The 17,505-nt window shown below is 42.8% G+C and overlaps 1 protein-coding gene across 1 annotated transcript in view; it reads left to right on the top strand.

The window, feature by feature from the left end:
- RNF180 (ring finger protein 180) overlaps positions 1-17,505 on the top strand; it is a 93,350-nt gene that overhangs the window by 8,503 nt on the left and 67,342 nt on the right. The window contains exons 3-4 of the mRNA XM_060235923.1: positions 4,316-4,411; positions 4,995-5,921. Coding sequence (XP_060091906.1) covers positions 4,316-4,411; positions 4,995-5,921 — 1,023 coding nt within the window. The remainder of the gene's footprint in view (positions 1-4,315; positions 4,412-4,994; positions 5,922-17,505) is intronic.

Genomic DNA, 17,505 nt, shown 5'->3' with positions numbered 1-17,505 from the left:
CAACAAGAATAAGGAAGGAGACCAACCATGAGGTTGGGCAGGGCTGTCCCTGCCATTAGGCAAACTAGGCGATTGCCTAGGGCGCTGGCCTTTGGTAGTGCTGAACTGGGCACCCCCCCATGTGACTTGGTGACATTATCAGAGTGGAGGGGGCACCAGAACTTAGCCTTGCCTAGGGTGCCAGACAGTCCTGGGACAGCCCTGAGGTTGGGGTAGTGGTTAGGATCCAGACACTAGCTTCAAAGGAAGAAGGTTTGAAGGGTGATTTTTATACACCTTCTAATTATATCAACAGGGATGCAGTGGCTTTGCTGGGACAGGATTGGACTTTGAGTTGAAACTTAAAATCAGTTGGGGAATTTGAAATTACTGCTAAAGCCCATCCCACGAGAGAATCTTGGACAGTACTAGCAATTAAGTTATAAAAAAAGGTTGGGATGTCTATGAGATATTCTCAGGCTAAAACTAGCTGGGGCAGGGCTGGAAATTCTGCCTAGGGGCTTGATTGAATCAAATTGGGAAGTTGAGGGGTTTTGGCAAAGTCAGGACCCTCAGTTATTGTATAGCGTAACTTGAGTCAGTTATGCATAACCAGAGTATGAGGAAACTCTAGAGACTTGAGACAAAAGGCCTTTTTTCTGTGTACTCCATAGAGCATTCTAGCACTTTTTTAGAGTGTCCAGGTGAATTCCTGTTAGTTTCAATCCCCCCCCCCATTTAATATCAAACTGTATATTTTATCCAAGGGGCTGGCAGTCTATAAGCCTGAATAGCCCAGTTTGGTCTGAGCTCATCATGGCTTGAGAGCTAAGCAGGGTCCACCACTGTGAGTACTTGGATGTGAGACCATCAAAGAAGACTGTGGTTACTTTATAGATTAAGGCAATGGCAAACCACCTCTGCTCATCTCTTGCCTAGAACATTCCAAGGTTGGAGTCCTCATAAGTTGGTTGCAACTCAATGGCACATTATTCTTCTTCCAGTCTAGTAAACGTACACATTAACAAGTGTGGGGTCCCTTTGGGGGGAATCTTGTAAGTATTAGTACTTAACAATATTGATAATCTTTGATCCATCAATGAACCAAATCTTTGACTGATCAAATGGCCAACTTTACACTATTTTAAAATAATATTAGTAAACTTGTAGACAGTTAAGGAGGGTAACACAGAATATGGGAATATTTTCTGCTTCTTCTTAAAGTTTTATGGTTTGTTTTTGGAGCTGGGAGATTTTCTATATCTCAGATGTTTGTCAGTGACTTTTAAGCATCCTGAAATGCCATTTTCCTATGCTGCCATGAATCCAGTGTTTATACAATAACTTGAAAATGCAGTTATTGGCACTAAATTGTTATTAGTTAAAGTGCTCTTGGTGTAGCATTTAATAACATTTCAGTGTTTTACTGCAGTATAGCCATATTTAATGTACTTTGATTAGTTTTCTTGTTTGTGCTTCCTTTTTCATTGCCATATTTATTTATTTACCATAGCTATATCATACATACACAGTTAAAACATAATTAAAAAACATGGGCAGCCCAATCCAAAGATAAGGGGCAGCCGGCCACAGTGTAGCTGCCGCGCCGCTAGTAGACTTCCTGAAGACTTTGGCACGCTGGAGCATGGGCAGAGGAGAGGCATAACTTGCCATGAGGGAGACGGTTGCCATGGCAACGCCGCTGGTGGAGATGGAGGCAGCTGGTGGGGAGGGCCAGCCCACCTCCCCACCCCATTGGCCAGTCCTGGCACATGCACCGCGGTTCATGTCAGGGATGGGGAGAGGCGGCTCCAGAGAGGCTGATAGCCATCCCCAACCTGCCCCCAAACAGAGAACGGTGCCAATGATAGGCAGACCATCACAGGCAAAGGAGAGACGTCCCACCAATACAGGGAGGAAACAGGAGTGAGGCTGGGCATGCGTGGCACTCCCCTCCCCTGTCCAGCCATGCGGGGGGCAGCGTGGCGGCTCATAGACCACCCCCCTCCAAAACCAAGCCTCCCTACCCTCCCAGGCATTTCCTCGGAGAGACCACTGATGGGGGGGGGTTGCCCAGGGAACATGCAGCAGATGCCAAGCAGGAGAGACAACAGAGGCCACAGAACAGAGTGCGACAGTCCAGAACAGAGTGCGACAGTCTCCCTGGCACGCGCTGGGTAGTCTCACCGTGGGCAGGGCTTCATTCCGAGCGGCGGGCAGAAACAGCTGAGGGAGTGGGGGGACGGTGGAGCAGCACATGCGGAAGCCTCTGTGTCGGAGTCCCACCTGCAAAACAGAGACAGAGATCAAGAGCACCTGCAGGCACAGCGGCTGGAAGAGCAGGCTGCGTTTCAGCTGGGCGCTCTCTTAAAGGGACAGTCTCTGACCCACCTCCCCACAACTGGGCAGCTGCCAAACACACACACCCTGTGCCCTGCCAGGGGTTGAGAATGTGGCAGAGGGCAGACCAAGGGAAGGGAGCAGGCGGCAGCACAGGGGAATGAGGTCAGCAGATGCCCCCTGCCAGAGCCCACTGCCTGGTTCAAGTGCCAGATACACTCGCACACCGAGCGGTCGAGAACCAAAAGCAACCTGACACAAGAAAGGAGAGAGGCCTGCTTCGGCTGGCTAGAGAGCCAGCCAGCCCAAGCAGGCCTTGCTCACCTGGGTCTCTGCTGGGCCACCTCCCCCCCTCCACATCAAAAGGTCAGCAAGCCACCTGCCACCCAAAATCACATAAGAAATGGAGAAAGTGTGCCGTGAGCATAGTTCCCTCTAAGCTGAATAAGTGTGAGCTAGCTCACAGTTTTTTAGCCTCTGACTCACACATTTTTGTGTTAGCTCGCAAAAAAATGGCCCTAGAGCAAACTAATTTATGCAGTAGCTCACAACTTTGATGCCAGTAGCTCACAAAATAGAATTTCTGCTCACAAGACTCCACAGCTTAGAGGGAACATTGGGCGTGAGCTTTTCCAGGGGTTAATGATGGCTGCTGGGGGAATGGCAAAGCTCCTGGTGGCTGGCTGGCTGCCCACTCTCCTAATCCAAGGATTGTTATGCAGCTGCACCTACTGTTCAATGGACAAGGTAGATGGGGAGGAAGAGGGGGAACTCCCTGTGCTCCTGTGAGCTCCTGCTGAATTCAAAACCTCCCTGTAACATATATCACTAATAGGGGTCGATCAGATTCATTAGTTAGTCAGTCAGATTCAGAAGGCATAAATACTGGCATTTAGGGCTATTTGAGTCTCCCAATACTACTTCAGGATTTGGGTTTAGTGTTTTTCCAGGAACCCAGAATTATTCAATATTCCTTGGAGGGGGGCAGTTTTTCAACCAAATGGCACCAAAGTCACTGGGGGTATAATGTTGCCTGTCCACTAACCCCTCCCCGCCACCAAGTTTCAAGCTAACTGGACTAAGGGATTCAATTCTTCAGACCCCTGAACAAGTTGCCCCCAGCCATCCTATTTGTCTCCATTATTTCCTCAGGGCAGAAAATTCAAGAAACCAATAGCCAAACATACAAGAGCAACTACTGGCCAAAAGTCTCCAGTGCAAACAGAACAAGCCCAATAGAAGCAATGTCAAACCAGAGACTTCAAACCAAACCAATCTTGTGTTTTTTTTAAAAAAAAAAATCTAAATCCGCATCTACAGTTTATTGTTATTAAAATATAACCAAAAATTTTCTTCTCAACCTGCTGAGACAGATATTTAAAAACCAACAGGAACATCCCAAAGCTCCATGAGGCCAGCAAAGAAAATGAAGGAACTAATCTAAGAACGAATCTGTAGCATTACTGAGGTGTACCTCTAGCTAGCATAAAAAAGATCTTACAGGAAAGCTAACTAGACACCTATAATTTCTTAAGTGCACACCTATACCTGAATCATGGCTTACCAAAGTCATCCAGGACAGCAGTGACTAACATTGTGTGCTTTGGGTGATACCTTGATTAGAGTGATTTCATTCGAGTGATTTGGATCAAAAGATTGTAAAAATTAAGAGAGCTGGAGGAAGAAAAGGAAAGATGCTGGATACAAAACACCTCTCTAGATGGGTGAAAGTGAGGAGAAGAAGGGGAAAGGGGCAGTAACTGAAAGGAGAGCTGATGTCAAGGAAAGACTTCTAAAATGGCAAATGTGCTGATTTACTGCAATGGTGGATTCAGAGGGTAGAAAAAAGAATAAGGGAGAGGAATGGGGAAGGTTGAAAACAGAAATGAGAAAGTCTAGAAGCAAGGGAGGATAATTGGAGCTAGAAAGTATACAAATAAAACAGAAGAGAAAATATGTTTGAATGCTATTAATGTAATTGATCTTAATTTAATAGAAACCTCACACTTCAGCTGCCTCTTGGGATATCTGTAATGTATGGCACATGAACTTGGAAGCTCTTCCAGATTGGGTGACCCATGCAATTACAAAGGTACTATATTCAGGACTCCTTTTTATTATTTGTAATAATGACAGCATCCAAACATTTATGTACTGTGCATAATAGGAAAATTTTAGGTCTTGATAATGTATATCAGTATTGTTTCATGTTTTATAGTAGCTTAAAGTTGAAAAGTTCCTTTTTGAATTTTTGTAATAAACACATCAGAAATCTCTTCTTGCCTCATTAGTCATAAAGAATTTCTGTAAAACTGTACTACCCCATACTGCAATCCTGTAAAGTTGGGCTGATACTGTAATTTGAAATATTATTTGGAGGCTACTACTGTAGTTTTTAGTACTGCTTTAATAGAGCATGCAGTATTTAGGATAAATCTGAAGTAGAATTACTTAGGAATATCAAGGAACAATTTAAGTTAGTTACATAAGGAAAATACCATTATAGATGTCAAATTACTTAGCTTAGGCAACTTTGAAAATACATTTTGTTTTATTAACAAAATGATATGTTACACACTTGTGCTATTTTGTGAAGGGTTGGGTCTACATAATAGTTTTTTTATCTTTAGTGTTACAAAGATTTCATTGTTTGTCTTTTTTCTCATTCCCCATAGGCAGAGTGGACAACTGGAAAACTGAACTGCCCATTCTGTGGGGCCCATCTGGGGGGCTTTAACTTTGTCCATAATACAAAATGCTCCTGTGGCTGGTTTACAAATATCCATCTCTGGAAGAGGCAAACTGATGGCCAGACAGCTAGTCCAGTTGCCCTAAAACACTTGTCACTTTGTAAAGCTCAGCCTGGGTTTAACAAGGAAATGTGGCAGAATGTGACAGGTGAAACTTTGAGAGGCAGAAATCAAGGACTTTCATCCATAGCCAAAAATAACTCCAGCATTGGAAGATTAATGGAGGCACTTTGCCTAGAGGTGAGATCAACCAGCTTTGAGATGAATAGTAAAAAATTACATTTCAAAGTGTCTTATCCAAAAACAAGCCTTTCACTGTCTGTGAATGACAGATGCACTGTAAGAGCTTTTCACAGAAAATCACGGAGTTTGGATCTGAACTTCAGAGAGAAGCTTGTCTTCTTGCCTTCTTTATTTGGAACTTCCACTACCCAGAGACCATTTTTCTCCAGGCAACATGAAACACAGCCCTTTTACACAAAGGGTTGCATACAATTAAAGTCCAACAGGAAACATAATTATTTTCACTGCTTGCCTAAATTGGATGTTGGTGAGCTTCCAACAGATTTTTCAGTTACTTCCTACAATGTATTGGCCCAAGAGGAGACTAAGTTTAAGAACAGTTTAGAAGCTTCCAGACACTGTCTTGAGAATGCTACTAGTGACCAGTGTTCATTCGTGTCTTCATCGGAGAACACTGCAAAAGATTATGTTGGGCAGCAGCACATTACATCTCTTAGCCTTTTTCACCCCCTGGCAACTGTGGAGCAAAAGATGAACAGAAGAAAAAGAATCAGATTAAACAGTTTGAGGAGAAAACAAAGTTGGAAGGAGAGGCGGCGGCAAAAACAGGTATGTGTTGAAGGGGAAAAAGAGATTGTCTTGTGTGAAGAACTGTGTGATTATGAAGGGGAGTTTTAATGTTACATGAAATCAGTGAACACGTCTCAAGGTTCTGTGACTACTGTGAAAAACTGATTGTACTATGGAGATAGTGACATTGTGCCCCATATTTTTCACTCTCTGTTATGTTGTTGTGTAGGAGTTACTGACAGCTAACAATCTAAACATACTTGCCCTCTTGTTGAGTAATATTTGTGGAAGATATTAGAATAAATGGGATGCGGAAAATGAATTGCACAAAACTCAGTTGCAGTAGACACAGCCGGAATGTAATCCTTCTAAATAGATACTGCCTTAGAATCAGCATGGTGTAGTGGCTAGAGTGTCATACTAGGATCTGGGAGACTCAGCCATATTACTGATTGACCTTGAGCCTCACTCTCTTTCAGCCCTACCCTGCCTCACAAGGTGGTGGTTGTTGTGAAGATAAAATGGGGGATGACAGAACAGTGTTGGAAGCTGTGCTAACTGTAGATCAGAAACGTAGTTGTAGTTTTGCCTTGAAAATGTACATAGTTTAGGAGTGTGGTTTTGTTGGAAGTGTACCCTGATGCTCCGGTTTCTATGGTTCAATGGATTACTGAAGTAGAGTTACAACTGTAACTGTGGTATTTCAGTTCATGTGTGATGGACTGTGCTGTAAAAGCTTGTAAGTGCTATGTAAATATGTGAAGGACTGTGAAGGGTTAACACCTCACAGAGCCGGAGACCCTTGAGTGATAGAATGCTCAAAGGGATTGATTGATTAACATCAGCTGAGCAAAAAGACTTGGGAATTGACTGCTGAAGTGGACTCAGTTTTAGCTGTGACTGAGAACTAGAACAGTTTAGCCCTGACTGAGTAGCGTTTAGCAGTACTGAGAAAAGTTTAACATTGTCTGAAAACTGAGAAGATTGGCAAGGAGGAGTGGGATGATTGGTGAAGATCCCCCATTTGGGCCAAAAAAAGTGTTAGAGAAGTGATTCTCTACCCAGTTGGAAAGGGAGAAAGCTCAAAGAGTGGAGTGATCCCTGGTGTGTTTAGAGAAGGAATTTGGGTACTTGGTGATGTACCTCTGTGTCCTGAAACCTGACGAGCCAGTTAAACTCAAGAAAGTGAACTGAAGTGTTTAAGAAACACTGAAACAAAAGCCTCTCATCTCTAAGATTCTAAGACTTTATGAAAAGCTTTAAATTCTCAATTGCTGGAAACATATGAATGTGAAATTACTAAGTTACCTCAGAGATATATTTGATTTACCTCAGATTTTTTACCCCTGATTTCACCTAAGCTTTTCCCTTCTATATTGAATAAAATATCTTGTTTATTTTTGAACCGTCTAAAGTCTGTCATGTGCTATTTTCAGAAGTTTAAATTAAAGAGGTGATATTGTCTCTTGCCTCAAGTGCCTGTGCTGAGCCAGCAGCAAAATTCAATTAAGTCAAAGGGTGGGACAACCATAGATCTTCAGAAAAGAAGAAAATAAAGGGCTGCTCAACCAAAAAGGAAGGGAAAAAACAAGGGAGAATCCTGTGGTGTGAGAGGCTTAGGTTTACATGTTTTGCAGATCCACTTCTGATTACGGTTTCTTGTTGTTTGTGATTCAAAATCATACATGTGATTCAAAATCATAATTAAGCTTCTGTTACCATGATTTGATATAGTATCTGAAGAATCATTGGCTGGAGTACCCTTTCCACTGTCATGTGACACACTGGTAGGCCTTACTAGAATATAAAAATGACCATGCTTATATTTTAAACTTATCTTAAACAAAAAACTTGAATCAATGTAAAGCATGAGTGAAAGCCCTTAAGTCTTTTTGGCAGGAGTATTTTCCTCTTTTTTCCCTAACAAATAAAGCTAATTGTAGTAGATTACCAGGCCAAGGAAATTATTCTTCTGTTTGCTTTGGGCAGTCTAAGAATAATGTCATACATTCATGCAAGACATGACAGATACCTAAGATAGGATATCACCTTTATAACTGAAAGCTGGTTCTGCATACCTTTAAAATTATGGCAACTGTCATTAACATGACTTTCCATCTCATAAATTAATTTTATCATAAAAATCCTAAGTCCTGAGCTCTCTCTGAGAATTTGAATGGATAATAATTGTACGTTTTTTCTGATAATAATTGTACGTTTTTTCTAATTTAAAATATTGATTAGGTTTTTGTGGTGTACTTATTTACCCCTGAAAAGATATAGTCTTTTTTTTCTGCTATAAGAAATGGAGAGACTGCTTATTCTGTCTTAAACTTTTGTGCTAACCTGTTTGCCTACCATGTTGGCACTGTGTCCTTACAGATTTAGTTCTGTGCCACAGCTTGAGATGTTGCACTGTTGCAGACCCAGGGGCAATCAAGTGAGGGGCAAGGTGAGAAAGGAACACCAGAACACCGCTTGCTTTGGGAGAAACAGACCACAGCTTTACTGAATGCTACTCAGGAATACTGGTGCAGCACGGAGACGGATCCTGCATCAGGTGACCCACCTGCCACCCAGTATCCCAGATCTCCCCCTGGCCCATCTGCTAGGGGGTAACACTGCAGAGTGGTGAGCCCAAAGATCCATGTGAGTGTCAGCTGCTATGTGGTTCCTTCACTACCTGCTGTTGAGGCCCAGAGCTGGGCATGACATGGAGGGCTTCACTCCCAAGAACCCTTAAGGGAGTCCCCAAACCAAGAGAGATGGGCATGCAAGCACAGTCTCTCCCCCAAAAGGATCTGTCCCAATGCCCAAACTGCCTATTAAGCTGTGACAATTAAAGTTAAAACATCAAAAATTAAATTGCCACCAGTGACAGCCACTACATAAGGAGGGCAGGAGGGAAAATGCCACAGCAAACTAAGGACTTGGTCTAGCAGCAACCATCTTAGTAGGGAGAGGGCAGGCTGGAGCAAGACTTCTGACTCTGAGCCTCAGGGCTCTGCCTCCCCATTGACTCATCCAGAGCAGGCATGATTGGCTCCATCCTGGGTGTGACTGGGACAAGCTCTCCCTCAGCAACCAAGCAGATGGCTTTTGCCAGCAGATCTTTCTCCATTTGCCAGTCTTGGGCCACAAAAAGAGGCTGCCAGGTAAGTTAGCACCATGGCAATTGGCTGCTAGGACAGGCTTTGCGAAACATGTACATACAGATGCACCATTAGATACTACTATATGTTTTTTTTAAAAAAAAAGAAGCAAACTTCTATATGCAATAGACTAATTGTTTCTTAAGATGCTTTCCCCTGGGGAAATGTATGACCCAGGACATTCATAGATTCTTACCCAGCTACCCAGAAGTTATTCCCCAGATCAAAGTTGCTGAAAAATAGGCCTCTGTAACATTTGGGTTTTGCTTGATCTTCAGATCAGAAGTACAAAGCATGGAAGTTAGGGACAAAACAGTATTATGTAAGAGGGAGCGTGTGAATCTGAACCACAGTTGTGGTGTGGTTGTGTTATGTATTACGAAAAGACCTGCCTCACCAGCCTTTTGGAGTTCTTTTAGAATGCTGACATTCATTTCAGTAAGAGTGTGCCAGTAGACATTCCTTGGTATTTCCAAAAGGCTTTTGACAAGGTACCTCTCCAAAAGACTCTCGAATAAACTTTACAGTTATAAGATAACAGTGTGTACCTTTCTATGGATTAAATAACAAACAGCAGAAAGTAGAAATAAATGGCCAGTTCTTGCAACAGGGGAAAATAAACAGTAGGGGTCACACAAGGATTGTTATTGAGACTGGTTATTTTTAATTTGCTCACAAAAGATCTGGAATTGGGGTGAGCTGTGTAATGGCCAACTTTGCAGATGGTACCCAGTTACTCAAGATGTTAAAAACCATATTGTGAAGAGCTTCCTGGAATGTCAAGCTTTCCAAAATAAATCAAATTGTTTACATCCTTTCCAGGGGAGGGACTGTGGCTCAGTGGTAGAGCATCTGCTTGGGAAGCAGAAGGTCCCAGGTTCAATCCCCGGCATCTCCAAAAAAAGGGTCCAGGCAAATAGGTGTGAAAAACCTCAGCTTGAGACCCTGGAGAGCCGCTGCCAGTCTGAGAAGACAATACTGACTATGATGGACCAAGGGTCTGATTCAGTATAAGGCAGCTTCATATGTTCATATATATATGTTCAGTCTGGTTTTAGGCTTGGTTATAGGACTGAAATAGCCTTGGTTGCCCTGGTGGATAAGTTGAGCTGGGAGATGGACAGAGGGAGCATGACTCTGTTGGTTTTTCTTGACCTCGTAGCAGCTTTCAGTACTATCAATCACTATATTCTTCTGGACTGTGTCCAGGGTGGGATTGGGGGGGCGGGTTGCCATTTTGTGGTCCTACTGCGAGGGTAGGTTTCAAAAGGTGATGCTGCTGCTTAGCCCCTTGGCCTTTGGCCTGTGGGATCCCAAAAGATTTCACCTTATCCCCTATGCTCATTAAGTTCTACGTGAAACTGCTGAGAGAGGTCTTCCAGAAACTTGGGCTGGGTTACTCCCAGCTCTGTCTTGCACTTCCAGCTGATCCCGGGGAGGGTGTAGTTTTTGCAATGGATGCAGGGCACTGGGGAAGGGGCCAAGAATAGGGGAGGCCAGAACATTAAATGTCCAAAGGCCTGTTCCACCAGGCCTTTGGCTGAGGTGGTGGACGTTGACTATTCTGGCCTCCCCTGTTCTTGGCTCCTTCTCCAGTGCCATACTGCTTCTGATATTATTTTGAACACTGCGTCACCTGTATTCATCTGACAGGAGGCATGGGTTTCCTGTTATTTATTTACCCACTCGTAAGTGATGTCATTGTGCCGGTGATGCCGTGTGCTGGCCACTCTAGTAATCTTATTAGCAGTTAAATTATTTCTCAGAAGCAGTCCTTAAAAGCATTTTCCATGTCTCAAAGAGTGCTATATATTATCAAAAGATAAGTATATCTTATTAGAACATAAGAGAAGCCATGTTGGATCAGGCCAATGGCCCATCCAGTCCAACAGTCTGTGTCACACAGCGGCAAAAAAATTTATATATACACACACACTGTGGCTAATAGCCACTGATGGACCTCTGCTCCATATTTTTATCTAAACCCCACTTGAAGGTGGCTATGCTTGTGGCCGCCATGTTCTAACGGAATTATCTCATGTTCTAACTGAATTTTTACCCACTCATCATTGGTTTCAGTAGAAGCCACCTGTGTATGGATTGTACTGCCCCTGAGGAAGAGAGATTTGGGTCTTGAGGGAAATAATGAAAGAAAAGAGCTATATTTGTAACAGCTGAGGGCTGATAGAAGGAAGGGATTGAGAAGGGCAAGTTGTAAAAAAAGTCTCCTAAGGGACACTGAATTGTGATATTAAGGAAAGGATTAAAAAAAACAGAGAAAGAGGAGGACATACTTTGCTGATCCAGTGATGTTGGCTGATGGCCATCTTTTGGACAACTTTCAGGGAAAGGGGCTGAACTCACAAGGGAAGCACTAAAAGGGGAAAGAATGAATGGGTGGAAGAACTAACAGCCCACCCAGTCTGGACCTGGTCTTTTCTCTCTGTGTATGTTTTTCTGATCAAGTGATTGTGGAGTGAGAATTACTTCATCTCTAGCTACTTTATAGAGGTACTAGAAATGTATTCCTCATCATTTGAGAGTGTTACTTTTCAAGTTCCTTTGGCTTACTTTCCAAAGATACGTGGGAACTAGCCTGCCAAAATACTTATCATTAGTGCTTCCTTGCATGGTTATTCTGGTTATGCTAGCTCATGAAAACTATCCCATCTAATTTCTAGTGCTTTGTTAAAATAAAAAGTTAATTATACAAACACTGAACATTCTTACTTTACTTGTTGGGTGATGGCCAGGAATCAATAAATAATTCTTTAGTCTGAGTGGATGAGCCATCTCTTAAATTATTAAACAACATTGGAAACTACAGTTGGTACAGAATGCCATGGTCTGGCTACTGTTGGGCACCAAGGAGAATCTGCTTATTCCCTATTCTGCAGACACCTGTGGCTGAATCCTAAGTTTTTCTCTCAGGGCAGTCCAGTGGAAAAAGCAGCAATTGATCACCATGAACATTAGTCCTGGAATGAGCTGCGCAATGCAAGGGACTGCTAAACGAGGACTCCTGGAACAAAACCAGATTGTCCAAGAGCTCTCAGCTTTATATCTGAATCTATTAACCTGGGAGTGTATACAGAATTGGCATGTATCCATTCATCACCACCATCAAGGCTTATTATATAAAAAAGCAAAAGGGGGAAGGTCTTCCTGTTTACACAGGCAGGCTATGAGCTTGCTGCTTTGGGTGTGGGTATCATGAATGTGGCAGCTGGTTGGATAAGCAGAAAGCATCTGGGTCCAGGAGAACAGACCCTGAGTCAGTGGTGTGGGGCGGGGGGGGGCGGGTCGCCCCAGGTCTGGGGGGTCTGGGGGGCCCCTTGGCAATGCCAAGGGGCCCCTCAGAAGCCGGCTGCCTGGGATGTACAAAACCAGCACCTGCCTCCCCTTCTCTCCCTGCAGAAAGCTGCTAACTCTCACAGAGTTTCTTCGTGCGCAGGCTGAGGGCGTGTTGCAGCGGGGAGTCCCCAAGTCCCCCCTTCCTGGGTGTGCGAGAGCGCGTGTGACAAGCTGAGCGTGTCTGGTGCGGGGCAGGAAATTTCCCCTTGGCTCTGTGACCTTGGGCGGTGGGCACCTGTTTCCCAAGCAAGCGGGAGCCCCAGGCGGCATTCCTTGCTTCTCGGCGGGCCCGCCTTTCTGCTCGCGAACTCTGAAGTTGGCTGCAGCCGGCCCCTCCACTCCCCATTGGCCCGGCTGAGCAGGCGCTGACTGGCAGCGGAGGAGCGGGTCTCTGAGGCGGCGGGAGGCAGCGGCTGGTGCTTTTTGCCCCTCGTCCCGCTTGAAGCGCCTCGCCTTCCCCTCTCCTCGCGTTCGACCAAAGCCGAGGCGTCTCGGGCGCCGGAGCGAAGGCGGCCGCTGACTTGGGAGTGCCCCATGGCGCCTTCGGCGCAGCAGCTGTAGGCGGCCCGGGCGCGCAGCACTCGAAGAGCCCTCCGCTGGCGCAGGCGGCACCTCGGAACAGGTGAGGGACGGCGAAGGCAGGTGCGCGCCGCGGGAAGGGCTGACCCGAGGGGGCGCCTGGCTCGGAAGCGAAGCCCACGCTGGTTCTTCCAGGTAGCTGTGGGGGGCCGAAAGCCCCAAAGTGTCCTGTGGGGGGTCTGGGGGCCCCACATAAATCTTGGGCCCCAGGCCCCCAAAGTCCTAGCTACGCCCCTGCCCTGAGTCCCAGGATTTTAAGACAGCTGGTTTTGGAATGATCTCCCCATGGCCAAGGAACTCTTTTTCTTTCATAAGGACAAGGTTTTCCTTCATCCTGAACTGTTGTTCTGCCCTAAAATAAAGCCCATTCATGGATCGTAAGAGATCCCTTTGCCTTCTTTTTGTTCAGGAAAAGATTTCTCTCAAATTCAAGAATGACCTTAATATTATATTAATTGCTAAAAGGCAATAAGCCCGCCTTCGCGGGGGAGGGCAGGATATAAATTGAATAAAATAAATAAATAAATAGATTTCATAGTATTAACTATCTTTTTATCTCCTTCCTTGGATGGAGATGAAAGAGTCTAATGACCCTATATTAGTGTAGTTTCTTGTGTTTATAACTGAAAGTTACAGGTCACTGGAAAAACAAGTGCCTGAGATTATTAGTGCTCATTTTGTTTGGGGAGCTACCATCCCAGCAACCATTAGTGGCCATATCTATAATACCATTGGTCAATTAACCATGGTTTTACTAGCAAAAGGTAGATACTAGGCTAATCTGTGATTCAGTGTATGCTACCGAGGAGTCCATTGTGGAATACTCATCTTTATATGTCCCTTTCATTTCAATTTGGCATCCTGATCCAGCCTAAGAAACAAATTTTTATCACTTATGTGTAAGTCACTTTTCTCATTATGAACAGGATAACACCCTTACTCATTCCTCTGTATGCCTTTGGGCTAGATTGCTTTGATGATCTAGGTCTGGTGCTGGAGAAGACTCTTGAGAGTCCTTTGGATGGCAAGGAGATCAAATCAGTTAATCCTAGTGGAAATCAACCTGACTGTTCCCTGGAAGGTCATATACTCCAACTGAAGCTCAAATACTTTGGCCACCAAATGAGAAGGGAGCACTCACTGGAGAAGACCCTGATGTTGGGAAGGACTGAAGGTAAAAGAAGAAGGATGAATGGTTAGACAGTGTTATCAGTGCAACAAACATGAATTTGAGCAAACTTAGGAGGGCAGTGGAAAATAGAAGGGCCTCATGTGATGTGATCCATGGGGTCATGAAGAGTCGGACTGAACTGTGCGACTGAACAACAACAGCAATTTTGATGTTAGGTGAATTCCTGTACAGTCATTCCTAACTCTTGCACAGTCACCTTGTATAGGCAGTTTATACAATAAAACAGCCGCCCTGAGCCTGCTTCGGCAGGGAGGGTGAATATAAATCAAATAAAGTTAAGTTTACCCATTCATATAAACAGCCATGCTTTAATTAATTTCTTAAATTCATTATACAGCAAAGTGTTTTCCTTCTCCCTCTGTTGGTTTATAAAATAAACTTGTGTATTGTTGAAGCACTGACTGTGTCTTCTCCAGTTTGCTATGGACTAGGTAGCAGAAAAAGTACCTCCCTCGTGTGGAAGCTGTCCCTTGTTTTCTGCTTGTCCCAGAGAAAGAGGATCTCCCAGTCATTTCATGATGTCATGATCTTGACTAAAACAGACATTTACAAGTTATACAACAAAATCTTGGTTTCTCAGTTCAGTTTGTAACTATCCTATGTATTAGCAATGTTCATCTTCCCGACTGTTGATAGAGAACAGTTAAGCCATGTTCACAGATGATGATATACTCTCCACTTTTTATACATAAACACTTTACTCAACCCTGCTGGGCCAATTTAGTTTCCCATTTTGATCCTACTTTGGCTTACCAATATTTATCTGCTTCTCCATTCTAAGCCCTCTTCAACGTTCTAGAGCTCATCATAGCTTCCATCACCATTATCACGCATTAGCCAGCTGAACAGAGCTTTACATGTGGAATTATGTACAACTAAGTAGCCTTCAATATCCAGTACAGTCTTCAGTTTCCTCTTTGCAAAAAGAAGAATGTGCCCCTAGGTACATTAAAAAAAAAAAAAACCAGCTCTGCTGATAGCATTGATTGGCAGTAAGTATTTACCAGAAACAAAATAGCACTTACTTTCTTGTCCCTGAATAAAATGTGTAGAAGAATTAAACAAAGGTCTTATTTTAGTTCAAGTTTAAAACTATAATGTAACAGTTTAAGGCACTGTCTTTTAAAGAAATGATCTTACACTTGCAGTAGTTAAGACATTATAGTACACTTGTAAATTTAATTTACATTTGTGATGTTTTGCTAACTTAAAAATATTTAATGAAAACATTTGGGGAGGAAGAAAATGGCAAGTTTTATAAGTCAACAGAATAGAACTCAATGTGATCTGTATATTATCTTTAAAATGTTTAAGAACATTTTATTTGTGTGTGTGTAAAGTGCTATAAATTTACAGCTGATTTATAACAATCCCATAGGATGTTCAAGGCAAGAGATTAACAGACATGGTTTGCCATTGCCTTCCACCACATAGCAGCCCTGGAATTCCTTGGTGGTTTCCTGTTCAAATACTAACCAGGGCTCACCCTGAGACCTCACAAGATCAGTCATCCAGATGAGAGTATCTTATTAAGAATATCAAAATTGTGTTAAGAATTGTAGACAGACCCTGCTATCCCTTGTTCTCAGTTTAATCTTTGAGCCATAGCAAGTTGGAGTGTGCAAGTCAGTCATTTTTAAACTGGATAAAACACAAACTACCAAGGACTGTTTATATGATCATGCATGAAATTACATGTTATCCAAAAACTGAATGATAATATTTAAGCATGTTTTAGCATATAAGATTGTACTTGCACATGGTTGGTCTGAAGAGAATCAAACAAAGAATGGAACAAATGTTGAGTCTACAAAAATGGAAGAAATCGAACACTATGGCAAATGTACATACATAGCAGCTATTAAAATTCTGGAAATTCAAACCAGGTTAATGGCAAAAAAAACCCAAATGCATCAGTGACACTCTGTGACTAGGAAAGATAAACTGGAATCGTTAAATCTAATGGGAATTTTTGAGAGAGGAAATTTTGGGAATATTCCTATATTTATGGCCCTCAAGGCTAGGTCAGTTTTGTCAAATCTCGGAAGCTAAACAATGTCAGCCTTGGTTAGTACTTTGATGGAAAGACCACCCAAAAAGTCCAGGGTTGCTATGCAGAAGCAGGCTATGGCAAACCACCTCTGAATGTCTCTTGCCTTGAAAACCCTATGAGGTCGCCATAAATTGGCTGAAATAGAGGGCCTTCCCATAGTCCAGGTGTGGCCAACGGTAGCTCTCCAGATTTTTTTTGCCTACAACTCCCATCAGCCCCAGCCATTGGCCATGCTGGCTGGGGCTGATGGGAGTTGTAGGCAAAAAAACATCTGGAGAGCTACCATTGGCCATCCCTGCGCATAGTGTATTTCTAGTAAACATTTGCACTTTTTCATTTTAACCTTTCCTGTGTCATAAGATTTTAGTTATAGTTTGTTTTCTAATTCTTCTTAAATGCAAGAAAATGGAAATTAATTTAATACTTTAATACTGTTCTTCCAAATAATAGGAAATAGTGCAGATTAAGAGAAAATGCATCTATGTGTTTTGTGTGGTATGAAAAAGTTCCTACTACAAATGAATGTTCTAGACTCTTAACAAACTTAAATGATGATTATTTCTGCCTACAGTTTTAATATAAATCCCACACACCACAATATACAGTCACATCAAAGTTATTTCATCTGAATTTGCTTCTAATCTGACTATATAAAAGGACTCCCCACAAGGTTTATAATAGAAGTACATTTTTTAAACAGCAGGGGGCACCAAATTTCCTCTAGCCACAAAACAATGGAAAACTAAACTTTTCGTGAACTAACATTTCATTATGTTTGGAGAGTGTTTTCTGAATTAAAATAGTAACAGTTCTAACGTCTGGTGATTTTAGCTTTTAAACATAATAAGGGTACTATATTGTCATTGCTGTAGCTCAAGATCAGCCAGCATTTCCTAATAAACTGTCTCTTGCCACTGCTTTTTTATGTATCCATAAAAAATTTCACGATACAGCTGTAATTTCTCAGCCAAGGAACTGTTTCCTTGCCTTTTAAATGTTTACATCAATTAGATTTAAAATATTTTAAATAAGAGGAAGAATGTCTTCCTTCTAGGCCCAGAAATCATTACTGGAAAATAATCAATGACTAACATAAAGCTGGCAAAATAACTCTCATGAGATTTTTATTAGCTGACTTTGCCATCAGTTCATAACCTAATTTATATAGTTTATTCTATCAACTGTGTTTCATAAAAATACAGACGACTGAACGCACAATCTAATATTGTAATATGCTATTGCAGTCCAAAGAGCGGTTTAATTCTGAGATGTGGGTCATGCCGAACAACACCG

This window comes from Heteronotia binoei, chromosome 4, assembly GCF_032191835.1.
Source record: "Heteronotia binoei isolate CCM8104 ecotype False Entrance Well chromosome 4, APGP_CSIRO_Hbin_v1, whole genome shotgun sequence".
Classification (NCBI taxonomy): Eukaryota; Metazoa; Chordata; class Lepidosauria; order Squamata; family Gekkonidae; genus Heteronotia; species Heteronotia binoei.
This window is presented reverse-complemented; position numbering and strand designations above follow the sequence as displayed.